This window comes from Eretmochelys imbricata, chromosome 9 (assembly GCF_965152235.1).
Source record: "Eretmochelys imbricata isolate rEreImb1 chromosome 9, rEreImb1.hap1, whole genome shotgun sequence".
In the NCBI taxonomy this organism is placed as follows: domain Eukaryota; kingdom Metazoa; phylum Chordata; order Testudines; family Cheloniidae; genus Eretmochelys; species Eretmochelys imbricata.
In genome coordinates, this window is record NC_135580.1 from 54,937,271 (window position 1) to 54,965,147 (window position 27,877).

At 46.7% G+C, this 27,877-nt stretch overlaps 1 protein-coding gene across 3 annotated transcripts; it reads left to right on the forward strand.

Moving 5' to 3' along the window:
* STK25 (serine/threonine kinase 25) lies at positions 1–27,851 on the forward strand. 3 transcript variants are annotated; one of them, XR_013347082.1, is made up of 12 exons: positions 1–163; positions 743–867; positions 9,981–10,211; positions 12,108–12,164; positions 14,811–14,919; positions 16,012–16,169; positions 16,471–16,656; positions 16,908–17,053; positions 19,134–19,245; positions 19,846–19,917; positions 20,193–21,164; positions 23,349–23,485. XR_013347082.1 is itself a non-coding variant. In XM_077826104.1 (12 exons), the coding sequence occupies exons 2-12, from the start codon at positions 838–840 to the stop codon at positions 25,869–25,871; spliced, it is 1,278 nt and encodes a 425-aa protein (XP_077682230.1). In that variant the 5' UTR covers positions 1–163; positions 743–837; the 3' UTR covers positions 25,872–27,851. The 3 variants fall into 3 exon arrangements, 2 of the variants coding, with proteins under 2 accessions (XP_077682230.1, XP_077682231.1); XM_077826104.1 differs by lacking the exon at positions 20,193–21,164 and adding an exon at positions 25,832–27,851; XM_077826105.1 differs by lacking the exon at positions 20,193–21,164 and adding an exon at positions 25,832–27,851 and having other exon boundaries at positions 787–867.
* Positions 27,852–27,877: the final 26 nt, after the last annotated feature.

Here is a 27,877-nt window from a genome sequence, read left to right on the forward strand (position 1 = left end):
TGCCTGCCCTTTCGGTGTTGTTGCGTCTCCCCCCGCCGCTGCTGCTGAGTTCGGTGTCCCGGGCAGGGTAGCTCCCATAGAAACCGGCTGCGCGCGGGACGAGAGCTCGCCATGGAGTCCCTGTGTGGGGGGTTCTGAGCGCGGGGCCTCGGGCCGCTGTCAGGTGGGGCTGTCGGCAGCCTGGGCTGGGGCAGCCCCGCCTGGCCGCAGGGCGCTGGGCACGGGCAAGGCGGGGCGGGCAGGCTGGGCACTGGAGGGGAGGGGCGTCAGGGGAGGGTATGAGCGGGAGGGGGCAGGCTGGGCCAAGGGGTGTCGAGGCAGGCTGTGAGGGGAAGGGGGCACGCTGGGCCCTGGGGAGGGGTGTCAGGGCAGGCTGGCCTGAGGGGACGGGTCAGGGCAGGCTGGGGAGATGGGTCTAGGCTGGGCAGGCTATTAGGGGAAGGGAGGAAGGCTTGGCACTAGGGAGAGGGGGCCAGTGCAGGACTCTTGCAGAGCAGCATCGGAAGTGGAGGTGGTAGGGGGCGTTAAGGACATTGGCACTGTTCCTTCCTGTTTAAACCAAGTTTCTAATGTCTTTGAAACATCCAGGGCTGTTTTGCTGATATGAGAAGGGGTTGGTGCTTTTGGGAATGGGTTGGGAAGACCACCCTGAAGTAGTAGATAAAGGAGGAGGTAGCATTTTGGGGAGCAAGCTAGACTCCAGGAGTTCCGAGTATAGCAGCTGTATTCTTACCCATCACAGCTGTTTGGTGGCTGAAATAGCGCTGCTCCATCCCTGTGCTACAGGACCCCAGACACCCGGTTTTACAGAAGTGGATGTCTTAGCATCCTTGTGCCATGGCTCATCTGAGGGATTTTGCTAACGAGGTAGGTGATAAGAATTTGTTTGTGAAACATTATAAAAATCCTTAAAGCAAAATCTTTTAAGAACTGTACTGTTATTTACCAAACTGGGAATGTCCTGAGTGTGTTCTCAGCTGTGCTCTTCTTATCTAAGTGATTGCTGTCATGCTCCCTGATGATATCAGACTTTGACACTGCAAGAACATGGAGGCAGGAAGCATGAGACTGGCATAGATACAGTACCTCCCTATATATAACTGTGTCCTCCTTAGGGAAGTAGCGAGTATTTTTCTCTCGCAGCATTTGAGGGGAAGCAGAATAAGAAATGGGACAGACCCACAAAGTCTGAGTTATAGAATGACTGCCTCCTAGTATAATAGACTATATGTACACCAGTAACATCCACAGTGGGCATCCTGTACTAAGTAGATGGAGCCTGTAACTTTGGAGATGGATGAGAGGCTGTCCTGTTTGACACTACATTATACATACAAAATGATGGGTTCTAAATTAGCTGTCACCACTTAAAAAGATCTTGGAGTCATGGATAGTTCTCTGAAAACATTCACTCAATGTACAGTGGCAGTCAAAAAAGCTAACCATATTAGGAACCATTAGGAAAGGGATTGATAATAAGACAAAGTATCATAATGCTACTATATAAATCTATGGTGCGCCCACACCTTAAATACTGCATGCAGTTCTAGTCATCAAAAAACATATTAGAATTGGAAAAGGTACAGAGAGAGGCAACAAGAATGATTAAGGGTATGGAACAGCTTCCGTATGAGGAGAGATTAAAAAGATTGGGACTGTTCAGCTTAGAAAAGAGATGACTAAGGGGGGATATGAGAGCGGTCTATAAAATAATGAATGATGTGGAGAAAGTTAATAAGGAAGTGTTATTTGCCCCTTCACATAACACAAGAACCAGGAGTCATCCAATGAAATTAATATTTTAAAACAAACAAAAGGAAGTACTTCTTCACACAACACACTGTCAGCCTGTGGAACTCATTGCCAGGGGATATTGTAAAGGTCAAAAGTATAATTTGGTTAAAAAATAATTAGATACAATCATGGAGGATGCATCTATCAATGGGTTTTAGCCAAGATGGTGAGGGACACAACACCATGATCTGGGTGTTCCTAAGCCTCTAACTGTCAGTATCTGGGAGTGGACAATGGGATGGATTACTTGAAATTGCCCTATTCTATTAATTCCCTCTGAAGGCACCTGGCACTGGCTACTGTTAGAGATAGGATAATGGGTTAGATAGACCGTTTTCTGATCCAGTTTGGCCATTCTCATGTGAAATGTGTCTTATATGTAAGCATGCAGCAGATGAATTGATGAGGCTGTTAGATGCAGGCGCTGCGAAGGTGAAGGCTCCTGCATCAATGTGTAGGGACAGGTAGGAAGCTTGCACTAGATGAAGGGGTAGTGGACTAAGGCTGAAGGAAGTTAATCAGAAGCAAGAAGAGTAATTTTGACTTGGATCACAAATAGCAAGAGAAACTGGTGGGGTTGTTTGGCTGGATTTAGTTGCTGCAAGATTGTATCTGTGAATACTGGGTCCAAAGTTGCCAGTATAAATTATGCCTAATCTTTTCATTATTATAGTCTGCATCAGGGTTTCTCAGCCTTTTCCATACCATGACCCCATGTTCCAACAGAATCGTAGAAGTGTAGGACTGGAAAGGACCTTAATAGATCATCAAGTCCAGTCCCTTGCACTCAAGGCAGGACTATTGAATAACTAAACCATTACTGGTAGGTGTGTGTCTAACCTGTTCTTTAAAACCTCCAATGACAGAGACGCTATAATCTCTGTAGGCAATTTGTTCCAATGCTTAACAAATTAAAGAGTGTTCGGGACTCCCCTTCCACCTAGTCATCAAGAAAGCAACCCCCAGAGCTGCTCATAACCCCAGACTGTGAACCAATGCTCTACATAAGTAGGGGTCTGTAGAGGGCCAGCAAGAATTTGTTAAGTAAAGAATGTCCACCCATGTTCAGAGATTGGCTTGTTGATGTCAAGAGCTGACTGAAGACTAAGGATAGACTTGAGAGAGGCAGGGTGTTCCAGCAAATAGGGCACTGGGTTGGGACTCAGGTTCTATTCCCTGGTCTGTCTCGGACCTTCTATGTGATGCTGAGCAATTCAACTCCCATCTCTGTGCCTCTGTCCCCTTCTGTCCATTGTCTGTCTGTCTATTTAGATTGTAATATCTTCAAGGGAGGGCACTCACTGAGTTTGTACAGGACCCCCACAATGGGCCCCATTCTCTGGTGGGGCCTCCAGGCCCTGTTGTAATGCAAGTAATAACTTGTGGCTGAAGCTCAGATCTGGGTTTACTCCCACTTCTGCTGCAGGCTTCCTATGTGACCTTGTAAAAGTCTTAAGAGATTGTGCCTCAGTAATACGTCACTATCTGATAGCTGTTATGAGAACTAGTGTCTGGAAAGCACTCGGATAGAAGATTATAAAAATGCAAAGTATTTTTATAATAGGAATTGCCCTATTTAGCTGGACTGTAAAAATCAGTGAGACCCTCCCTCTGTGAATCAGCAGACAATGGAAAAACTGCACTAAAATGATACTGACAAGTGGCTTTTAAACATCTGCACATACAATACCTCTGGTCTGCTGCAAAAGCACTGATTTCCATTTGAGAATTGAAAGGTTAATATGTTACACAAGGTATTGCTGCACTCCCTTAAACTTGATTCCCTCCTCCAGCTGTGGCATAGAGAAACCCTGAATATTTGCCCTCGTGGTTAGAGAGTACCTGAGCCCAAGGACTGTACACAATTAAAATACACTGGTGTTAATCTCTGGGGAGCCTGGAGTTCTGCAACCACTCGCCCTCGTGCTGTAGGGTGTGGCATCAGCAGTGTTTATTTTCTAAATTGTTGTGGCATAGATGAGGAAGTCTTAACTCCTGGCTTAAATCTGTGATTCCCATTGTTTGCTAAATGGGAAGAGGGCCCAGGATAGAAACGTGGAAAGGGTAGAGATGTTGTGCCCCCCAATTCTTGTATATGCATCTGCCCCAGATTGAGAACTCTGACTTCTCTCATTGTATATAAGCACCTTTTGGGTTCCTTCACATCAGCCTAGAGCATGACTCCAGCAGGTGATGCTGTAGGCAGATCTGTTTAGAGGGCCAGGTGAACTGCAGCAAAGCAGGGCTTTGCCTGGTATTGAGGCTCTTGGTTGGATATGAAAAGTTTCTGTGTCTGCCAAATATGCTCATCTGTACTTAGAGCCTGTTCAAAGCGGGGACTTTCCCTTCTCCAGCCCACTCCCAGAGCTTAAAGGTGTCACATCTACAACTTTTCACCTCAGCAGCAAGACCCAATAGAGCTGCCAAGCCTGGGTTTCTCACAGTGAAAAGCTTGGGATTGCGGCCAAGTTGGCTCTTAAAATGCCGCTTTTCTTAATTCCTGACGTCTGCAGTGATTTGCTTTGTTTAAAACATAGCTACTTCAGTCACGATGGAAAGTTCCCCCACAGCTGTCACAATAGAGTGCCTTTCTCCCCCACCCCTCAACTGGCACGATAAATTGTTCTTTGCCCTGAGCTGCCTTGATATAATTGTCCTCCTCTCCCTTGAGATCAGAGTGGAATGTTCTCTCCTATTTCAAGCAGTCAGGATGAAATGTTCTTTCTCTCCCCTTCCCCCCAACAGAGTCTCATAGAGCATTGTCTCCCTCCATCCCAGATTTCAACGTGGTTGGCAGCTGTGGGATGGATGCTAAGGAATTTGTATTTGAGCTGTCTTTGCTCACTTCGATTGTGTTGCCTTGTGGTGAAGGATTCCAGGTGGGCTCTTGTAATGCAACATAGTTAAGTTAGCCTGACCTGTGTTTGGCTGCTGTCTTTGTGAAGCATGGGACAGTTCATTTCTTAGCATTGAGAACAGCATATAGACCGGTTGGCATTCAAATTGGTGATGCTGAGATTTTTCTCCACTCCGTCTCTCAGCACTGTGTGAGCACGTGCATGAAGCTTGCCTGCAAGCCAACTAGAGCATCTGTGCAAAGGCTCAGCAAGTTGTAATGTGGCATTTCAAATAGAGTTTTTCTCTCTCACTATTACTTGTTGCTGGTCATGAACCAGGATCCCATTGTGTTAGGTGCTGTACAGATATGGAACAGTATTACACAGGGGACATCTGAAGAGATATTTCATTAACCTGGTGTAATCTCGCTGAGTTTCACTTATGTTACTGTGCCACAGGCTGGACAGAATTCTGTTGTAGGCAACCTGAGCATGGACCTTTACTGTTCCTGTCATATATTGTGAGGTAGCAGTAGCTGCAAATCAGTAGAGCTTTCCTACTGGGTAGTATTAGCTTATATCAGAATTGATATGTCTGGACTATCAGTACTTGAGTTATGTTTGTCACGTTGCACTTCATAATGTTTTATGGAAATATGCTTATGAAGGTAAATATGATGTAACTGGAATATGCCGTATGCAAAAGGTCTCTTGTAAGGTATCATTACAAAGCTTATAATCTACTGAGTGTGTTCATCCTATTTGTATGTATGTATCATTCTTGTATCTGAAGCTAGAAATAAAAAGTATAACTTTGAGGTACTATTGTAATTATGCAAAGTGTGGGCCATTGATGATGGTTTAGAATCTTCATGGCTTCCATTGACTAGTACAATTGATTGTAAATGGCTCTGTTTACTTGCAAGCCTTTCTGTGTTTGTGTAAGCCAACCCAGGAAGAATGGTGGAATCATCTTAAACGTGGTGCTTTTCCATTTAGAAGGAGGGGTGGGAATCCAGAGAGATAAAAGATTCCCACCTTGTGCCAAAGCTGTAAAAGGGGGTAGACGAGAACAAAGGATGGTCCCAGTCAGAGAGAACCCCTGTTTTTCACCTGAGATGTCTGCTGGAACTAACCAGGACTGTATCAGGGGAAAGGATTGGGCCCAGACTAGGAAGAGGTCTAGTCTGTGAAAGAAGCTTGTTGGAACATCTCTGAGGGTGAGATTTACCCGTATTCAGTTTCTTAATGTATTAGGCTTAGACTTGTGTGTTTTTGCTTTATTTTGCTTGGTGACTTACTTTATTCTCCAAAAAAAAAAAAAAAAAAAAGGAAGGACTTGTGGCACCTTAGAGACTAACAAATTTATTTGAGCATAAGCTTTCGTGAGCTACAGCTCACTTCATCGGATGCATCCGATGAAGTGAGCTGTAGCTCATGAAAGCTTATGCTCAAATAAATTTGTTAGTCTCTAAGGTACCACAAATCCTCCTTTTCTTTTTGCGGATACAGACTAACACGGCTGCTACTCTGAAACCTGTCATTACTTTATTCTGTCTGTCATTACTTGAAACCACTTAAATCCTACTTTTTTATACTTAAACAAAAGTGATTTCTCTCTCTGTGTTATAGAGGGCAAACAATTTATGAGTTTACCCTGTATGCGCTTTATACAGAGTAAAATAGATTTTATTTGGAGTTTGGATCCCATTGGGAACTGGGTGTCTGGGTGCTGGAGATAGGTGACCTGCTGAGCAGTTTTTGGTTAAAGTCTGCAGCTTTGGGGGCGTGGATCAGACCTGGGTCTGTGATGCAGTAGGCTAGCACATCTGGCTCAACAAAGCAGGGTTCTGAAGTCCCAAGCTGGCAGGGAAAACTGGCTCAGAGAGGTAATTCCAGCAAATCAGGTGACAGTCCCAAGGGGATCTCTGTGACCGAACCCGTCACAATGTTATTCCTGTTTCTGTTCTGTATAGGTAGGGCGAAGGCGTGAGTGACCTGTTCCTGCATTCAGTCTGCATGCCAAACTCTCCTGGTCTCCAGTGGGAGGTCAGTGTCCAGAGTAACTGCTGGATTTGGCCTTTGAATTTTCACTCATTGGCAGAGTAACTCACTAGGTCACGGCTTTGCTGCAGCTGAGGGACTTGTACTGACCTGTTCAGAAATACATGTGAGAAACTTTTCATCAGCTCCTGGTGGTCTCATTTGGTCGTCCTTTCCTCAAACAAAGAAGGCTTGAGGCAGGCATGTGCCGCTCCCAGACCTGGGCAAAGGGTAGTCTGCTACAAGTATGAGTGGTTCTTGGGTCTGCACTAAAGCAGCTGGGAACTTTGGAGTTTCCCATTCTAGGTGCTGACTTTTGTGTAACTTGATGGGACACAATTCCTGCCTTTAGGAATTGTGCAGTCTCCCACACCTTTGGCCAATACAGCAATACTCTAAACTGTGTTATGTTTGTTACAGAAGCTTAGCCCCCTGCTGCCCACTTCAGTCTCTGCAGTGCTCATGAAACTCAAGACAAAACCAGAACTAAATATCGCCCGCCTGTTTTGTTAACAATGAGACTGGGATCTGGATCAGATCACTGAGCCCACAACATACCCTTGTCAGTCCCCAAACAACATTCTGCAATGGTTGCTCCAGTGTCACTTCATTAATGACTATTATTCATATGCATAAGGGCCAACCAAGAATGGGACCCATTGTCCTAGGCAGTAAACAACCAGTAGTAGATGGTCCCTGCCCTGATGAGCTAACAGCCAGCCAGACACAGGATGGGGATGGGGTAGAAAACACCGGCAGAGTGAGCAATGTGAGGGCAGCCAACTGAATATTAGCTGCATATCTTCCCCCTCCCACCCGCCCGCCTGTTTCAATCAGACTTGATGAACAGGAAGGTATTGGTCCTGGCTCTACATCAAACTCCCCAGTCCCTGTTCCCCCCTCCCCCACCCCCGTCCCTTTATAGTGTTCTTTCTTTCAAGATGCAGTGTTCAATATGGATGTTGCCCTCTCCCTCCATGAATGCTGATCACTCTTCAGACAGGAGGGCCTGGGAGTGTCTGCACAGGGGGCCATGTGGATAGTACTTCCCTTTCTGAGCCAAGTATCCTTAATAGTCTGCTCCATCCCTACTGGTGCAAGGGTAAGCTGAATCCTGCAGGTGCAGTGGGTTGCAGACAGCACATCTGACCATTCATCAAGACTGTGGCCATGCTGTCCTATCACCCATGTTCTCTAGCTTAGATTATCTTCCTTCCTCCACCCCACACTCCAGTCCTTGCTTGTATCTCTAGTTCGTTTCACCTCTACTGCTCAATGCTGCACTTCTTCACCCCCCTCCCCCCCGACTCCATTTCCAACATATATTTGTTGAAAGTGCAGCACTGTTTGGGTGTTGCCATGGTTGCATGAGGATGTTTGGTATCTTAGATTAAAAAGCATATTAAAATCCTGTTCAGCTAGCTGAGTTTGCTGACTGCCCTTGTCTATTGCCCTGTGTGGAGATGTAATATTGTTGGGAAGGGTTGTTTATCTGCTGTGCCCGGTCCAAAGGCTTCTTAATATGCCCAATTGGTTTAATTATTAAACATCAACTGAGGCACTCATTGAGGACCAGCTGCAAGAACCCGGTGAGGAAATGGGAAAATGCAGCTGTCCTGACCTCAGATAAAATCTCAGTTGAATTCAAAGTTTAGCTAGGGAGTGGTCCCTCACTGAGGTGTTTGTAGGTTAGTATGTATCATGTGCTTGTTCTGAGAAGCCATGGGTGTGAAAACCCATACATTGTAATTGCTTGGTTATTTCCCACAAGTCACGCAGGATTTTCCAGAACCTAGACTTGCCTTTAAGAAAGCCCTTCTGATCACAAAGAGCCTTTTACCACTGCAAAGCAATGCAATACCTCTGAGTCTGCAGTTGGGCCGAATGAAATGGCATCAAAGAGTGATGCAGACTTCCCAGCCACCCACATTCATAGTAATGAAGTATTAACTCTGAGGCCTAATTATGACCATGTAAATGCCAATATTACTCTGTGGGTCGTCACATTAGAAGCATCCCAGTTAATGTGCTTATTTAGTGAGGCTGAATGTGCTTGTCACATCTGGACATGCCATTCATTTGAAAGGCTTGTCCAGAAGAAATACTCAGCAGCAGATCAGCTACTTTTTTGATGTATTCAGGTTTCTGGGATCCTTGCTGCTTTCCTTCAGAATGGAGTGGCGCTTACCTTGCCAACAGCAAAAGAATGGTGCACTCCACTGGGGTGGTGTAATCAGTAAGTCTGAGCAGCTGCCCTTGTGTTATGGTGAAATCTGATAGTAAAATGAAGGGGCAAAAGGGAGAGAAAACATCCCCCTCTTTCTTAATCTCCCTGCAAAAAACACTGCAGACTTGGGGTGGGAGGATATCCCACTGGATTTCTATTTGTCCTGGTCTTGGGATACCATTTGGCTCAGTTACAACATGCTCACTAAGCTGTAGGAACAGAAGGCTGGATCTGACACTCCAGAGTCTACATTTCTATACGCATACAGCAAACAATCTTTCATTGTTATTAAACACTTCTAGTCTAGTACTGCTTAGAGGCCAGTCAGGTCAGGGCCCCATTGTCCTAGGCACCGTACAGAGATCCTTTGCAATACACAGTCCCTCGCCCGAAGAACTGACAGTTTTTTCAGAGACCCCTTTCTATGCACTTGGAGGGCTAAGGTAGCGGTCCCCAAACTTTTAGGGTCACGTCCCCCCCTTGTCCATGCCCACCCAGGGACTGGGAGAGGGGGTGCTGCTTGTTGGGGGAGGGAGGGATCTGGACGGGGTAAGGGGGCAAGGCTGGGGCCACAGTGTGGGGCGGGCCAAGACTGGGGGTGGGGCTGGGAGCAGAACCAGGGCTGGACCACAGTGAGGGCCAGCAGCTGGGGCCGCGGTCGGGTGTAGAGCTGCAGATGGGCTGCAGTCAGGGGCCGCAGATGGGGGTGGGGCTGGGGCAGAGAGGGGCTGGCTAGCACTCCCTCCCTGCCCCTGGGGCTGGCTGGGTCCCGTTACACCCCTCGGAACATTCCCCATGCCCCCTAGGGGGCATGCCCCACAGTTGTGGGACCACTGGTCTAAGATCGTTTTTCATTTCTCCCAGGCATGGGGTGGTACCATGGTAAGTCTGTGTGCGGGAAGACCTCTTGTCATATATCTGGAGGTCTATTATGGACCTTGAGGATGCCTTATAAGATGAGCGCTCTCATAGAAGGGTAGTGGGAGTCAGTGTGGTGACAATAACCCTGTTTTAGAATAGAGAACCCTGTGGGTGGCTTATGGTTTGACCCTTTCACCTTGTCTCTGCCTTTCGGTTAGCACTCCAGGGTGGACCCAGAAGAACTGTTCACCAAGCTGGAGAGGATTGGTAAAGGCTCGTTCGGTGAGGTGTACAAAGGAATCGACAACCGCACCAAGGAGGTGGTTGCCATCAAGATCATTGACCTGGAGGAGGCGGAGGATGAAATTGAGGACATCCAACAGGAGATCACTGTGCTCAGTCAGTGTGACAGCCCCTACATAACCCGCTACTATGGGTCCTATCTGAAGGTAGTCAAAGCTTCTACGGGGGAGAGCCTCCCTCGTACTCTAGCTCAAATCTGTGGGTGGGGATGGTATCCTAGAACAGCAGGAAGCAGGCTGGGGTTTGTGACTAATTGCTGACAGTGCAGCCCACCCCTGCTGGACATCCATCCTGCAGCTAAGAACATCATAGCTGCGGGAAGGGTGTAATGGCAATTTCCATTGTGTTTACCTGCCCTATTGTGGATCTTGGCTGTTGCAGAACACACTGTAATGATCTTCATATATACAATTCACCCAAAGAAGTGGGGGCTCTGCTAGAACGAGAATGCTCCATCAAAGAGACAGGCCCTCAAACAGATTTCCTATAAAGAAGGTAGCTCCCACCCAGCTCCCACCCACCTTCACCTAGAGGATTCTCTTTCTGGCTTTAGAGTCCTCAGTGATGTTGCCTTTGCATCTCTGGGGACCCAAACTTTGTCTCCAAAAAGGAGAATCACCACTTCCAATACAGCTTTGGAAGATATGTTGCCTGTACCCATAAACTGCTGTCTGGCTTTTCTCTCTGGTTTTCCCCTGGCATTGTGTATCAGTGTTTAGCAAGCAGAAGGTCTGAGACTTTGATTTGACAGTTCTGTGATAGTCTATGCTCCATCTTTTTTCCATCCCCATTCCCTTCCTTCTGGGAGTTGCTCCTTCAACAGGCACTTTCAGGAATGCTATGAGTTGTGCAGAACCACCGAGGAAGGGAGCCAGGTTATTCTCAGGGTTTGGGGCCCTAACTTGGGTTTCTTGTAGAGGCTACCATGGCAGTTGCAGAAAGCACTACTTCTAGTAGAGCCCAGTCTGCCTCCACTCTTCTCTGCATGAATTCCCTGCATGGCAGTGTGAAGTGGCAGCCCAGCCCTTGTCTCAGCACACCTGCCAATTACCTTGGCCTGTCTGAACAAAGGCTGTCAATCTCACTGAACCCTGCAAGTGGGATTGGGTGCTCAAATGGTTTGAGGCTGCCAGACTCATTCAGCTTCTCACTTAAACCAGTCTGTAATACTGTAAGGGATGAACAGCAAGGTATTGCTTTTACTGTTGACGTATATGACTGTAACATTTAGGAACCCCAGTCAAGGATCAGGGCCCTGTTGTGCTAGACACTGTACAGACATGACAGAGAAAACACTCCCTACCCCAGAGAGCTTCCACTCTAGGGGTTGCACAGAATACAACAGGTCAGTGAAACACAGGGTGCATGAGAACGGGGAGATTGAGGGAACAATGAAATAGACCAAGTGTAACACTTAGAAACAATGTTGGGTTGAGTAGGAGACTAGGTCTGCTGGGGGAACAATAATGGGGTCAGGAGCTTTTTACCTCAGCTGCCACTAGTGGCTGGAAGTCACCACTATCTGGTGGCTGTTTGGAGACGTATCTAAGATGAGTTGATAGTATAGTGAAAAAATGTGGATGCTGCTCAACCACCATCCCTGTTGGCAGCCTCTACTGAGGCCAAGGACTGAAAAACTACCCTCCCTCCCTTAGGGAGGTTGTTTCTAGGACCAGCTGGGGATACATTGATAGAGGCACATGGGGAAGATTGCATGGCTGCTGCCTGTCTCCAAGGTGCCAGACTGAGCACTAAATTCACTTAGAAAAAAATAAAGGTTGGAAGGGAAGTATGTGATGGGATTCCTCCCAGGGTCTAATTTCCGTGCAGCAGTACTGTGTCAATGAGGGATGAATGGAAGCTTGCCTGACTTGGTCCTAATCTGGCTGTGGAGGTTGAGTGCCTGTTTGGTCTATTGAGTGAAGAGCTGTGCACAAGTTTCATGGCTGGTGGGGTAGGGCCCGATTGAGGTTTGATTTTTGTTTTAATCTTAACACACTGCCCAGTGCTCACCCAAACATGTTTTCCTGCCTCTCTTGCAGAGTACCAAGCTGTGGATAATCATGGAGTACTTGGGTGGAGGCTCAGCACTGGATTTGGTAAGCAGCTTGGTCAGTCCTAATCTATTAACACATGGACACATGTGGCCCACAACCAGAGGCTGGAACCTTAGTTTGTGAAACAACCATAAAGTTGGTTTTTATTAGCCCTACTAAGTCTTATTCAGAGCCATTTGCCTAAGGAGTAGAAAATGCAGAGCAGGCATGCTGGCTACAAAGCCTGTTTTATGCCAGGATGGAGAAATCATTTGCTCTATGACCCTCTGGGAAGTCTGTACCCACCTATCTAAGCACCATTGTAACCCACACCCTGCTGCTCTATTTCTGAGATAACCTGTCACCTACAATCAGTGTTGGCTTGTCCTGTTAGAATGACACTATATCCATGCTACACCAGATGCTAAAGCAGGGGTGGGCGAACTTTTTGGCCAGAAGGCCACATCGGGGTGCGAAACTGTATGGAGGGCTGGGTAGGGAAGGCTGTGCCCCCCAGATAGCCTGGCCCCCACCCCCTATTTGTCCCCTCCCACTTCCCACCCCCTGATTGCCCCCCTCAGAACCCCTGACCCATCCAACCCCCCCGCTCCGTGTCCCCTGACTGCCCCTTCCCAGGACCCTCTGCCCCAAACTGCTCCCCCCCCCCCGACCCCACCACCTATCCAACCCCCCTGCTTCCTGTCTCCTGACAGGCCCCCCAGGACTCCCACTCCCTAATCAACCCTCCCTGTCCCTAGACTGCCCTGTCCCATATCCACACCCCTGCCCCCTGACCGGCCCCCAGGACTCCCACACCTTATCCAACCCCCGCCCCATTCCCCATCCCCTGACCGCCCCCCCTCCCCAAACCTCCGCCCCATCCAACCGCCCCCTGCTCCCTGTCCCCTGACTGCCTCCCGGGACTCCCTACCCCTTATACAAACCCCACTGCCGCCGTCACCCCCTTACCATGCTGCTCAGAGCAGCAGGAGCTGCCCGGAAGGAACCAGCTGTGCTGCCTGCATGACGAGCTGAGGGGGAGGGGGGACAGTGAGGGATGGGGGATAGTAGGGGAGGGCCGGGGGCTAGCCTCCCCGGCCAGGAGCTCAAGGGCCGGGCAGGACGGTCCCACAGGCCGGATGTGGCTGTCGGGCCATAGTTTGCCCCCTTCTGCGCTAAAGAATAGAGATGCAGAACACATGTGGGTCTCAACTTTGCTGTGTGACACCCCTGCACCTCCACTGATCTAATGCATGTATAAGTGGGACAATGGAAGGACTGGGATAACTCATTTTTCTTGCACATGTTGGTAACTCCTTTACTGTGTCCTAACTAAAATGGGATGATTCAAACACTCCACAGGCAGTCCTCAGTCACACTTAACAGATGTTTGTATACCAGCTGTGATACACAATTGATTAAATAGAATGAATCTAAACTTTGGGGTGTTTCTGTCCTGCCTATCTGTGAAGAGTGGGTGGGGTGATGGAATTCCAGTGTCAAATCTTGTTCTTCTATATAAAAAGGCATGCCTGACCTATAGCGCCCCTATCTGGGCAAGTGTGGCTCAACCATACTCTGCCTTAGTTTCCTTTCTTGAACTCCTTAAAAACTCCATACAGGAATTCCATTAATACCCTGGTTTATTATCATAAACTGTGCCAATCAAAATAAAGTTCTCACAGACCCAATATCATCCTTCTCAGCCCTACCTAGGTGGAATCTTGTCCCCTGAAGTCTGCTCTCTGACTGTCTCTTCCAGAGCTTTTCAGGCTTCTCTCCTTACCTGCCTGGGTTGAGAGAGGGCAGTGGATAGCCCTGAAGCATTAAGACTCTACTGCAGCTTCCAGGAGCCTTCTAAGTCTTTGCATCTTCACTCTGTCTTCCCCCTAGCACATCCTGTTTGCCTCTTTATAAAGACCAGTTGCCTTCTCTTAAGCCCAATTGGGCAGCAGCAATTCAGACAGAGGTGCACTGGACCCTGCTCCCTCTTAAAGGGGACAGTCACACCGTGACACTCACCTTAGCAGAGAATTCTTTGAGTTCTCAGCCTTTCCAGTGCAATAACTGATGCCCTGAGCCTGCAATAAGAACAATGCTGTTGGACCCCACTGACTTCAGGGGGGCATTTGCACAGAATTCATTGCAGGGTCAGGGCCTCAGTTACTACATTGGAAAGGCTGAGAACTCAGCTAGGGTGGGATTTTGTCATCCTACTTTGTCTCAGAATCACCTCTCTTGCTGTTGCACCAGCTGAAATGCTGTGCGCTTGCACGCATGCACCCAGAGCCTTGGACAGATTGGATCTTTATATTTCTGTGTGTGTAATGTATTCCCAGCCTAAAGCAGATGAGTGTGGCAAACCTTGATTTTGATTCTTATATTTAATGGTGGGGGTATAAAACACAGAAGTAGACTTTCTGATTGGCATGTCTGCCAGTAGGTGTCTGACACTGCTATGGAGGAGATTTTGTGTTACAAACGGAGGTCAGGAAATGTGGAACCTGCTAGGAATCACTCTAGTGGTGTGTGAATATCTGTCATAAAAGTTGTGTAGGAAATTTCAGATCATCTCCCCTCCCTCCTCCAACTTATTTTTCCCTCTGTCATTCTCTCACCTCTTCACTTCTATTTAATGCCTATGTTCCTTCCTTTTTTCCCTCCAAACACTCTCATTCATTCCTCTCCCCACTTTTCTTCCATGTTTAGCTAAAGCCAGGACCCTTGGAAGAGACCTACATTGCCACTATCCTGCGAGAAATCCTCAAGGGCTTAGATTACCTGCACTCTGAGAGGAAGATTCACAGGGACATCAAAGGTCAGGCTTGGAGAACACAGCCCCTTTGTTCTTGAGTGATGATCCCACCAGCCCTTAGACAAACATACAGAAGCAAACTGAGGGTACAACCTGAATTACTTTGTAATCCACTACGTTTACTATCAGTACTTTGTTCCTGAGATCATAAACCTCATATTCTTGCAGATGAGGATGAGTTTCTGCCTATGTCTAGGACTTGGGGTAGGGTGGAGGGTCAGCAGCACCAGTCTGGCACCTGTGATTTGGGTGAGGACATGGAACAAGGGGAGATAGCAGAATTGCTCAACTGCCTGCTGACTGTTGTTGGTTAGAGTTGGAGCTTCTGTTTCTGTATGTAAGACCCTGAGTAGTCTGAGTGCTGATCATTATGGACACGACTTGTGTGTGGCTCTATTGTTGTGGCTGGAAACTTTCAGTATGTGTGACTGGAGCTGCCCCACCGAGAGCTCTGAAGCCTGCATGAGAAGAGCACAACTATGCTAGAAACAGAAGGGCTGCTGCCATTATTGCCTCCTGCTTCTCATCTTACAGCATCCAAGTATACTAGATGCCATGCGGTACAGAGACAAAGTTCCTGCCCCCAAAAGCTTAGCTGGACTACTTTCCTTCCATTGCATCATGCTTGAGATCAAACAGTCGTGGGGGCATGGGGCAGGAGGGATATGGTGACCTCAATAAGAGTATCTGACTGGGCAGAGAGGGTGAGAGCACTGAATATTCAAAGAACATAGTGGCTAGTGACTTGGGGCCCAACTTGATATGGGCCTAATATTCAACCAGTGCTGAGCACTCACCCACTGAAAATCAGGCCCTTTCAGGGTGTTTCAAGATGGGTCTCCAGTGACTCTTCATGAGGCCCTGTGCTGTAGGGCCTCCTTCAGCCTCCAGGAGTTCCTTCAAAACTAGTCATGGAGCTGCCAGATAAATGTTCCCCTTCTTCCCCTAAATGCATGAACCTGCTTCGAGTTGCTTGAGATACTGAATCTGGAAATCAAAGCTGGGAGTTCTGTCTCAAAAACCTGAGCCACTAGATTCCTTGTTGGTTACAGGAGTTTCAGGAACCATTTGACTTACTCTTGTTTGTGTGAACAGCTGCTAACGTGCTGCTATCGGAACAAGGGGATGTGAAACTGGCTGACTTTGGTGTGGCTGGACAGCTGACGGACACCCAGATCAAAAGAAATACATTTGTTGGGACTCCCTTCTGGATGGCACCAGAGGTCATCAAACAGTCTGCCTATGACTTTAAGGTGAGTTGGTGGGGTAGATGAAGGGCTCTTACACTTTATTGCTGTATTACTTAGGTAATACTACATGCTTATGTTAACACTAGGATGAACATAAAGATTGGAGCCTTGTCTCAAGAGAGAGGTCTCATCATATGAGGGATTGGGGTCTGTTGGGGAAGCCTGTGACTAAATGCCCCATAGACCTCAGGTGAGGCTGGTCCCTTCAGTGAAGTGAATGTTGCATGCACCCTCTGCTAGCCGCCAAGTGCATAGCATAGCACTTCTCGCTCCTCTGACGTCACTCCTCTCACTCCTCTCTCAGGCAGATATCTGGTCCCTTGGAATCACAGCCATTGAACTCGCAAAGGGAGAGCCTCCGAATTCTGACCTGCATCCTATGCGGGTGCTCTTTCTGATCCCCAAAAACAACCCTCCAACACTGGAGGGACATCACAGCAAGCCCTTCAAAGAATTTGTGGAAGCCTGTCTCAACAAGGACCCTAGATTTGTAAGTATAATTTCCTTCCTCTTGCTGCAGATAGAATGGAATGTCTGGGACATAGAACTCCAGAGTCCAAAGGTGCCTAGAAATCCTCAGCAGAAGGACATGTTAGTGCTACAGTCTTGGAGAGAAATTAGCAGCAGGTTGCAAAATGAAAAAGCAGGCATGGCAGAAAGCTTTTGGGTGTTAGTCATGGCTCTTGCAGATCTTGGCTACTGCTATGTTTAGCATACTCTCTGTTTCCTGATTTGCCACAGAGGCCAACTGCTAAAGAGTTGCTAAAGCACAAGTTCATCACACGCTATACCAAGAAAACCTCATTCCTCATGGAGCTGATTGACCGATTCAAGCGCTGGAAGTCAGAGGGCCATGGAGAGGACTCCAGCTCTGGTGATTCTGACATGTGCGTATGCCACCTGCCCTGGTGCTCGCCTCAATACCCTGCTGTGGCCTATCCCCCCAAATCCTATTCACTACCACTTCAGAGCACAGAGACCCAATGAAGTGGGGAAGGGAGAGGGAGGATCCCTGAGCCAGGTTGGTGTGACTGTTCCCCATCTTCTTTGTGGTAGTGAGCATCTGATAGACTTTCAAGCCCTGGTTAGGGGAGCAACATATAGATATCTGAGTATATAGTATTGCAGTTCTCTTTGCATTTGGACCTCCTCATATGCTACTGTGGAGCCTTTGCTCAGTTTTGGATCAATGTAGGTGAGGACCTAAAAGTATTGGCTGGAGAAAAGAAATGTTTTATGAGCTAAGTACTATAGGGCTTGGATCCAGGTCCCAAAATGTGTAAGGCTAGTAGGTTAACCCACTGTGCCACCTAGCCCATAGAGCACTCCTAGTCTTTTACCTTCTTTATCTAGCAGATGACAGAACGAGGAGTAATGGTCTCAAGTTGCAGTGGGGGAGGATTAGATTGGATATTAGGAAAAACTTTTTCACTAAGAGGGTGGTGAAACACTGGAATGCGTTGCCTAGGGAGGTGGTGGAATCTCCTTCCTTGGAAGTTTTTAAGGTCAGGCTTGACAAAGCCCTGGCTGGGATGATTTAACTGGGAATTGGTCCTGCTTCGAGCAGGGGGTTGGACTAGATGACCTTCAGGGGTCCCTTCCAACCCTGATATTCTATGATTCTATGATTATCTCTAACAGGCATTCAGCTAAACACATTACCTAACTTCAGAAGAGCCTTCATGGAGGATAGGTCCATCAGTGGTTGATGGGCAGGGATGGTGTCCCTAGCCTCTGTTTGCTAGAAGCTGGGAATGGGTGACAGGGAAAGGATCACTTGGTGATTACCTTTTCTGCCCGTTCCCTCTGGGGCACCTGGCATTGGCGACTGTTGGAAGAAAGGATATTGGGTTAGATGGACCTTTGGTCTGACCCAGTATGGCCGTTCTTATGTTCAGAGCACGTAGCTCTGAGACCATATTGCAGTAGCTCAGGGGTGGCCAGCCTGTGGCTCCGGAGCCACATGCGGCTCTTCAGCAGTTAACATGCGGCTCCTTGTACAGGCACCGACTCCGGGCTGGAGCTACAGGCACCAACTTTCCAATGGGCCGGGGGGTGCTCACTGCTCAACCCCTGGCTCTGCCACAGGCCCTGCCCCCACTCCACCCCTTCCTCACCCCCTCCCCTCAGCCTGCCATGCCCTCGTACCTCCCCGAGCCTCCTGCATGCCACAAAACAGCTGATTGGGAGGTGCAGGCAGGGATGGGGAGGTGCTGATCGGCGGGGCTGCTGGTGGGTGGGAGGTGCTGGGAGCGGGGGGTGGGTGAAGGAGCTGACGGGGGGCTGCTGACGTAATACTGTAGCTCTCTGGCAATGTACGTTGGTAAATTCTGGCTCCTTCTCAGGCTGAGGTTGGCCACCCCTGCAGTAGCTGGATGGTCCTGCTACCTGTAGCTAAACTGATATAAGGAGGTTAAAATGCTTAACAGTGACAAGTGGATTTTTGTTTTTTGGGATGGGCAATTTCAGACCCTTTAAAGGGGCCTGACTCTTCTGAATTGGGTGATTAGAACTTAATGAAAATCAAACCCTATTAGTGCCTCAAATTGGGCATCTAGAATTGCTAGTTACTCCTGAATCTTTACTATAGGTCTCTGACAGACCAGATTTATGTCTTTGGTTCATGCAGGGATCTGGGAACTAGAAGAACTAAAATGGTAGTGAGCCTGGCTCTATGCAATGAGCAGTATGGACCAGAGAGTCTGATAATCTGAAGGTGTTTCAGTTTGGATCAAATCAGATTTTCTAGACTGACTTGAATTAAATTTCCCCAGTGCACCTAGAGTGGCAGCTGTTGTTCTGCCCGCTTGCAAAATGCCCAGAGCCCTGGGGTGACAGGGTAACTATGGCTGGCTGTAGTGCATCATCTGGGAGCATAAGGGCTCAGAAATGGAAGGGTTCATGTCCTCTGTGTGTGTGATACATCGTGCAGGCTGTATGTCGAACTCCTTCTCCTTCTGTTTCTAGTGATGGAGACGCAGAAGATGGAGACCAGGGTCCAATCTGGACGTTCCCACCAACTATTCGCCCCAGTTCCCTTAAACTGCACAAAGGAATAGCTCTCCATGGCTCCCAGAAGGTCAGTCTGCTGACCTTGTCATCAAAAAACAGGGTGATCAGGAAATGGGTGGAGCCTAGGAGCAGGGACAGCCACCTTTTCAGTGCACTTGTATGACATTCTTTGTTCTTAATTTTCTAATGTTGCCCCCAGCCTGGCACCTGAGCATGGTGTGGGCAGTATTATAGGAGTGCATATTCCATGCCCCCAGGATGCTGACAGTTAAGGCTCATTCTCTGAGGATGGGTTGGGGAGCCCCCCTAAGGATGCCGGTAATGCTGCTGTAACAACTACTAGAATGTGGAACAGTTTGGTGCTCACAAGTGCCTAGTGCATCACCTCTGCTGACACTGTAGCACCTCTTGTCCTGTCTCTCTCTCTGAGTAAATGGATGCTACTGATGATGGAGACTCCCCAGTAGGAGTCAGCACTAGCCTTTCTAGCCAACCAGTCTCATTCCTCCAGTTGTAAAGGAGAATAGCTAATGTTGATCTCTGGGAGGAGATGTGTTTCAGACACAAAGGAAATGGCAGATTGAAGCACCTTTGTGGGCTGGGATGCACCCTTCCATGGGTATGTCTGCTGCATGTATTCATCATCTCTCCGTGTTTTGCTTTCCAGTCTGCTGAGCCCATCAAGCGGCAGCCCCGATCACAGTGTCTCTCCACGCTTGTCCACCCAGTCTTTGGGGAGGTGAGAAGGCCATTTTCTTTGTTTGCGATGCCTGCAGGTAAAGGGGAAGCAGCTGGGTAGTTGTTCGGGAAACATGTAAATGGGAGGGATTCTTGAGGGTGAAGAAGAGCAGGGCGCCTGGCGGGGCCAGGGGGTAGTGAAACATCTCTTAGTTCAGAAAAGCCAACTCTGTATGTACTGCTTAAAAGAGCTGTCCCTAATATACCTGTCCTGCCTAAACCTACCCTGGGCAGGAGTACAGTGCTGCCTACAGTTTCTTGCCCTTCTTTTTTCAGCTCTTCCCTCTTCTACGTGAGCCTCATGAGCCCAGGTTACGGAATGTCTGTCCTTCTCTGCATCATCCTCTCTGATTGCCTGGTAGCCTGGCCTTCCTCAAGTCCCTCTCCCAATACAGATTCCCTCACATGCCTAGTGCTAGGAGAATGCCTGATTTCAGCAGTCCCCTCACCTGTGTGAGGTTAAGACATGTCCTGCTTGGGCAGAGCAGGAATCAGGGTTTGCCAACACTGGGCAACTTTATTTATTTGTTACTCTGTTTAAATCCCCTGCCTAATGCCATCTGCACCCACTTTGTCTTCCCCTGTTACATGCTGCTGCCCACAGCAGGTCACCAAAACTGCATTTTTCCAGTGAGAGAAGTTAGATGTAGAACTGGCCTTCTGTGAGTTCTAGACCTTCCTTCCATCTGTCCCACATTTTATCCTGGTTCTTTAATAGCTGGGCCTGGCTGTGATTCGCAGAGGAATTGCTAAGGAATTAGCCATATGCAAGCGATGGAGTGGGGGGAGGCGCAGAGAACCTGAAGTAACTATAAAACATAAACTTGTCCTAATTGCTGCAATGTTGGTGCCTTTTAGAGCTTCTATTATGTGATTAACAGTATGCACGTAACTGGTGCGGGACAGGAGAGTCAAGGTCCTGTCTACATATCTCCTGTGCTTCTGTGGCCCTCATAATATCTTAGCACTGTGAAATCCCAGTGAGAGTCACACCCCTCAGCAAGTGCTTTCAGATTCAGGTGTCCGAAGGCAGGCATCTGAGAGAAAGTAACCTGATTTTCAGAGGTGCTGAGCACCAGCAATTCCCACTGGCTTCTGTAGGAGTGGATTCTTCAGGCACCCACACTTGAAAATAATATCCCCAAAGCCTCTAGGCCAATGTCAAGTAGACTTGCCTCAAAAAGAAACCTGCCTGTCACAGCTTCCATCCCTATGTGACTGGGATAAAGCCTCAGGCCGGGGGCACTGGTAAGTGTGTGTGAATAGATTGTGCACATTTTCAAAACTAGTTTTATTTTTTACCCTGGTGGAAAAGCCCTCTAGAACCTAACAGGGATGAGCCAGTGTGATTCTGCAGACCTATAAAATTTAATGACCTACAGCCTTTCGAGGGTTTTTTTTAACTAGCTTATAGGAAGTTCGCTATTAAATTTCATAGGTTTGCAGAATCACATTGGCTTCAACCCTGTTAAGTTCCAGAAGGCTCTTCCATTTGGCTTGCATTTTATGGGGTAACTTTTAGAACACACTTACAAAATGCACAAAATATTTAAAGCACTTTCCCTTCCTTACCTTGAAAAACCAAACCAGCTCCCATCACAGACCGCTGAACAAAGTGGGTGATGTAATATCTTTATTGGACCAACTTCTGTTGGTGAAAGAAACAAGCTTTGAGCTACACAGAGCTCTATATAGGTCTGACTGAACAGTTGGTCATTAGATGTTAGTGGCTTGTGGGTTTCTACCACTTGAGCTTAGCAAAGGAAAGGCCTCATATCCCACTGTCCTTCCCCTGAGACTCTGCACTTGAGTTCTTTCATCAAGTGGAGGTGAAAGTAGATCCTTAAGTAAGATTGTGAATGACTTTTCAGTCCAGCAGTTCTCAGTGCTGCTTGTCTGTCGTTCCCCAACCTTGGTTGCTGCATATAAATAAATAGTGAAGTACGTGGGTGGCTGTGACAGCTGAGGCTTTTTTTTGTGTGTGAAATGGCAGCTCACTCATTTGAGGGAAGGCAGATGTGTATCTTGCTAAATGAAGTTAGTTTTCCTCCAGCAGGGGGACTGTGAGTATAGGGATGGTCCCAGCCTCAGATTAGCATTAAGATTTGCCTTGTCCTGGTTTCTGTCTTTGTGAGAGGGAACGTGAACTCAAAGAATTAGGTTGCTCCTACGATTACATGCAAGGAACTATGAGGACAAGTTAAAGCCACTTAATCAGCATAGTCGAGATGAAGGTAAAGAAGGTTTTTAACTGACCTAGATGGTGGTTAGTTGGCATAGATATTGCAGTGTCAAGAGGAGCTTCTTCTTTCAGCTTTGCTTTTTGTTTAGTGGAATATACTATAGGACAGGCACAGAGTTCAAGCTGATTGTGCAGGGTACTCTTGCAGGCTGGACTTGGAGAAAGTTACCCAAATGAGGGGGGAAAGAGGCTATAGCAGACAAGCTATTCATGGCCTGGAAAATTTGTTATGTCATAAGCAGCGAATAGGTTGTCCAGTTCTGTCTTGATATAGCAATGGTGCTTGGCTTAGAGTTTCCTAATGCTGAATGTTCTGCTCTTTGTGTACTTTAAATAAATGACTGCACCATGCAACTTGCATGAGCTCATGAAAGATAGAACAAAGAGTTCTCATGTAAGATAAAATTCCCCCCTAAGCAGAGGCTAAGACAAGGCCTGTGCTCCACTCTTGAGCATTTAAATGGCACACGGGCCTTATGTCAATGTTCTGCATGGGGGAATCTCTCTCTTTCGGGATTATGTTAGATTGAGGGACTGGCTAGCTCAAGGTCTGAGACTTGTCAGCAATCCACCTTCCAACTAGGTAATTAGTTCAAAACAAACCCAGGTTGTTATGGGGAGTGTTCTGTTGTGTCAATCCAGTATCTGTTCTTCACAAAATCCATCACCACACGTGGCACCGCTCTAAGTAGCCTCTGTAGAGATCAGTGAGTGAGTGAGCATGGACGATGAACTAAAGGTTCATCTGCTCTAAAGGTAGCCACACTGAGGCAGGTTGGCAGTGTGATGTAGAGAAGCTTGCATTGCTATGTGGTTCCTGGTCTTTGGACCTCAGGGCTGTCAGTCCAGTGCAGTATCCAGCACACTTACTTTGTGTGGGGGAAAACTTGGCAAGGTGTTTTGCTTGGCTGTGACTGTCTCGCTATGTGAGGTGGGAAGCTAAGTAGCACGTGGAGGAATATGTTCAGAAAGTGTGTGAAAACTCGCTCTGCTTGGTCTGCCCTTATTCCTATGCAGAGAGGAGAAAACCCTGAGGTGCGAGGCTTGTAGGAACCTACATGTTAGTTGCCTGGGTCCCCCAACAAAACCACACTGAAAAGGAAGACTCCTTAATATTCATTCTAAGATGATCTGCTTGGTGAATGCTTTCAGATGTCACAGGCTGTTAACACAGTGTTTCTGGCTTGCAGCTCAAAGACAAGCACAAGCAGACTGGAGGGAATGTGGGAGCTATGGAGGAGCTGGAGAATGCCTTTAGCTTGGCTGAGGAGTCCTGCCCAGGCATCTCTGACAAACTGATAGCACACATGGTGGAGCGCGTACAAAGGTAAAAAAAACCTCTGACATGTGGGAAGGGGATTAGGGGCATGCATTGAAAATTCAGTGGCTTGGGTGTGTTATGGTAACATCACAGGACAGGTATGGATTTGTCATTCAGTAGCCCAAACATCCAAGAAGCATGTGTGTTGACTGAAGCAAACCTTGAGGTGTCTAAGACACTACTTTGACTCATTCTCCATTATGATGTGTGGTAATGCTGAACATAGCTGTGTAGAGCATATGACTGGTGTCCTGAGCATCAAGTGATACTGCCACTAGCCACTTTCAGCTCTGATGCATGATGTGTCATGGGTTGTTACTAGCCCAGCTAGTGCGACTGTGTACCATATCATTCATTTATACTTCAGAGCATTCACCACATCCTCTCAAAATCGGTTTTCAAGAACTGTTGGAGCTCAAACACATGTGAGCCATGAAAGCTAACTGCAGCTTGCTTGGACTAACCAGTGGAGCTATGGATGCAGTGTGGTTGTAGTCATGTTGGTCTGAAGAGATTAGAGTTGAACTATGTCAGTTTCAGAGGAATGAAGGGAAGGGGATGCACCTTGTCTTGGATTTACATACACCATGGCAGCTGAAGGGGAATAAGACAAAAGTAATAAACAGTGGAAATGGAAAATCTTCTGTATGTATTTGGATGTTCTGTTGTATTTGCAAGGATTTAAAACTGCATGTAGTATTTCATCTGTATTGCTGAGTATTTTTATCCTTTGATCTGCTTATACACAAAGAAATGTTTAATAACACATCATTTCTTAAAACTCTGCTAGATTTTAACCAGAACTCCTTAAGCAGATGAGGTGTAACTTCATGTCATTTTGAAGCTATGATACTTTGGAGGCTCTGCTGTTTGGCAAAAAACTGAGTGCTGATTTTGCTTCCATTAATATTCTGAGCCAAGAAACTAACCCCCTGCATCCTCCCAAATATGGACCCAACATATGCTTGGTTTCTTTGACTCTTTAGGTAAAGAATAACTATGGGGTTGTCTCCCTTCTTTTGATGGTCCTATAAACCTTTGAATGTATTCTTTGAAAAGTAAGCCTAGACAAAGTTTTTCTCCCTCCTGTTAGGGTGTAGATGCCATGCTGTCCCCCCACCCCAGGCTTGTTAGTTTTGTTTACCTCATATGTAAATGTACTATCATTGCGTCTGTCAGGCTGATCAGACAAGTGAACACCCATTCCTTTGTCTAGGGCAAACTGGGCTTATGCATTGCTTGCAAAACACATTTGAAGAACATAATTCTAGCACATATTTATAACTTTGTACACAAGTCTAGTGAGTACGTCAGGCCTGACAGGAGTTGCTGACAGAATAATGAACCACCAGAGTGCCTGTGTGTCTCAACAGAAATGTAAAAGGAACTAAATAACAAGAATAGTTTTAAATATGACCTGTTGCCTTTTTTGCTTTTGCCATTTCCTTTAATATATAGACATGGTTCTTTTCTGTGTTTTTTATTTGGGGATCTTAATATCAGTTTTTGAGGGCTGAGAAAGTAAAAGCTTAAGCTGTCGCTCGTGATCACACTGCTAGTTCCCTGTTTTTGCTGGCAGACTGAAATTGAAACTCAATAATTCTAATTTAGAGAGAGAGAACCCTTGATGTCCTTTGCTGCTAAATCCTTTAAAGTTTATAAGTAAAGGTGAAGCAAAAAAGTTGAAGTATAGGGTTTCAGGTTCTTAAAACCTATTATTATATTGGGCAGCATTGATAACTAACCTGACCTGCATAACACAAGCCATAGAATTTCACCCAGTGATGCCTGTAGCAAGCCCATTATACACCTGAGTCAGAGAATATCTTTTACAAAGCCACAATTTTTTCAGTCTATCTTAACTGCCAGACAAGCCAATGGGCTGCAGTACTACTATCTAGGATGAAGTCAAAGGCATTCTTTCTAGCAGCTGCCTAGGTGTGGTGGGATTGGGCTGTATATGAATCCAGAAATGTCATCACCTTTGAATACTGATTAATTTTCTAGAGTTCCTTCCTGGAGCTAAGTTGACACTCCCATCTCACTTAAGCATTACCCTTGCAGTTGGGTAATGTTCTGAGTTGCTTGCTTACTCAAACCACATGGCAGAAAATGCCCTCCTGTACTGTTATCTAATCATCACCTTTTTCAAGGGCTTTGCTTTTATTTTTTGCCTAGCTAGACAACTGCCATTGCTTTGCTAGTCTATCAAATGAAACTCAGGAGTATGCAGTGTGTCTCGTCCATCATAGTCTCTGGTGGGTGTGGGGGGTTGTAACCTCTTAATGTGTCATTCAAATGGGTGAGTGCAGCCAATATCACCTATCTGTCCTTTTCCTCCCTTCTCCCCAGGTTTTCACATAGCCGGAACCACCTGACTTCAGCCCGCTGACCAGTACAGTCATTGCTGCTCTTTAATGGGGAGGGAGGATTTTCCCAACATCATAAGAACTACATCTCTAATCCAGACCACCGTCATCTGCTGTTGGATGTAACATTGTGACTCCAGGACATTTCAGAGCCTTCATCTGTACATGTTTCCATGACAACCAAGGGTGGGGGTCACAATGCAAGTACAATTTAGACATTTTGCAGAGCCCAAGGAGGGGTGGTCTAATTGTTTTTACACTGTTCTTAATGGAGTTTTTAATTGTTCTCTCTGTGGACGTATCCTTTTTATTTGATTCTGAGCTTGTTAAAAGGTAAAATCCTGGCTGGTGGAGCAAGAGGGAAGTTCTCCTGTACTCATATGTTTCAAAAGGGAAGTATGTTGGGTTCAGCCTTCTCCTCTCCCCCAAGGAAGTGTAGGTAAATGGTAATCCACAAGGAGTGCAGATGGCTCCAGGCTTTCCATACACTACAGCATTCTAGTGGAGTCAGAGCAGCACTCTAGCCCCACAAGGATTTTTTCAACTCCTTCAGACACTAGTGGAACAAAGGCTTTAACTAGTAGCAGTGAAAGTAAGTTTGCTGCTGTCCCTCTACTTTTCATTCAAGAGCAGCTGCGTTGTTTTGTCACTTTCACAGGATGGGTTTGCTGACTGCTCTGCCAGCGGTTCTGGGGATATCACTCTTTAACTTGCTTTACTTAAGCTACACCAGAGCAAAGTTTGCCTCACTTCCATAGAGCAGAAGGGACAAGGCAGCTGCATTTGGTTTAAAACTCTCTCAAATGGGGGTTAGGAGTTGCTTATGCTCCCTTCAGAGCCTCCTGCTGCTTCTCACGTGGCCAGCAGACATACCAGGTGCGTTGGCTTGTGGCAGACTAAGCGCCATGACTCTCCTAAGGTGAGACAGACTAAACACTAAGATTAAAGTACATTAGAAGAGGGACCTTTGTCATGCAAAGATGTTTAAAAGGTTAGTCTGAAATTCTTTACAATGATTCTCAATTGAAGAAAATTCAGCTTTTACTTTACCTATTAAATGGCTGGTATCATTGCTCCTCGGTGGCTATATCCCAAATGCTGTGATTGGGATACCAAAGTCAATTTCTCCCCCTCTTTACTCTCATGAACCATTTCTTAAAACTCTGCTCTAAATGACTTGAAGCCAACAGTCTCAGCCAGAAGTACAGTCCAGATAATAAGCTGCATCTCTCATTGCTTTGAAATGTTGATAGATACTTTGGTCATTCAGGGTATTCCCATGGAGCAACTTCAACTAGTTTTGCTTTCTTGACAATGCTAGTTTAGCCAGGAATTTCAGTTCTCCATTTTATTTCATAGATTTGTATACAAGATACTCCAAGGATCTGGAAGGAAACCAGGCTTGTAAAGAGACAGGGTTGAAATTTTGAAAGCTGGGTACCTAAAGCTAAGCAGCTAAATCTATATTCACATAAGTGATGTGACTTCAGGTAGCTCCTACAGCTCCTCTAGAAGCCAGTGGGAGCTGCAGATGCTCAGCACCTCTAAAAAATTAGACCACTTAACAGGTAAATGTGGATTATGCTTCCTACCTGCTCCTCTGATGTATAAATACAGGCTCAATGTGTTAACGCTGCTTGTCTTGTAGAAAATAGCTGCTGTTGTCATCTCTTGCATAGACCTCAGTTGTGGAGCAGAGTTTATTTTGTGTACAGAGGTAGCCATGGAGCCTGTATTTATGCACAATGACAAGTAAAGGGAACCCTCAACAAAGAGAGAGTCTCCTGCTGCTTTTAACTTTATGCTGTTCATGATGGTAGCATACTGTGTTAATAAGGTACCTTGTATTATTCTTCACATGCACTGCAGTGTCATGAGTAAAGATGATTTTTAAGGAAACAATCCCCATAAATTCCTGCAATATTCAAAGCAACAGTGGTCTTAGTTTTTAAGAGAGCATTGAAAGGGATCTGCCACTTTCAATAAAGTAACAAATTAAAGTAGTGGTTATTGTAGCTTTCAATTACAC

Excerpts from the sequence above, each read along its gene's own strand:
- STK25 (XM_077826104.1), top strand. The coding sequence starts at position 838 with ATGGCTCATCTGAGGGATTTTGCTAACGAG. Across the intron at positions 16,657-16,907 it reads TCAACAAGGACCCTAGATTT|AGGCCAACTGCTAAAGAGTT; the intron begins GTAAGTATAATT and ends GATTTGCCACAG. Across the intron at positions 19,246-19,845 it reads CTCTCCATGGCTCCCAGAAG|TCTGCTGAGCCCATCAAGCG; the intron begins GTCAGTCTGCTG and ends TTTGCTTTCCAG.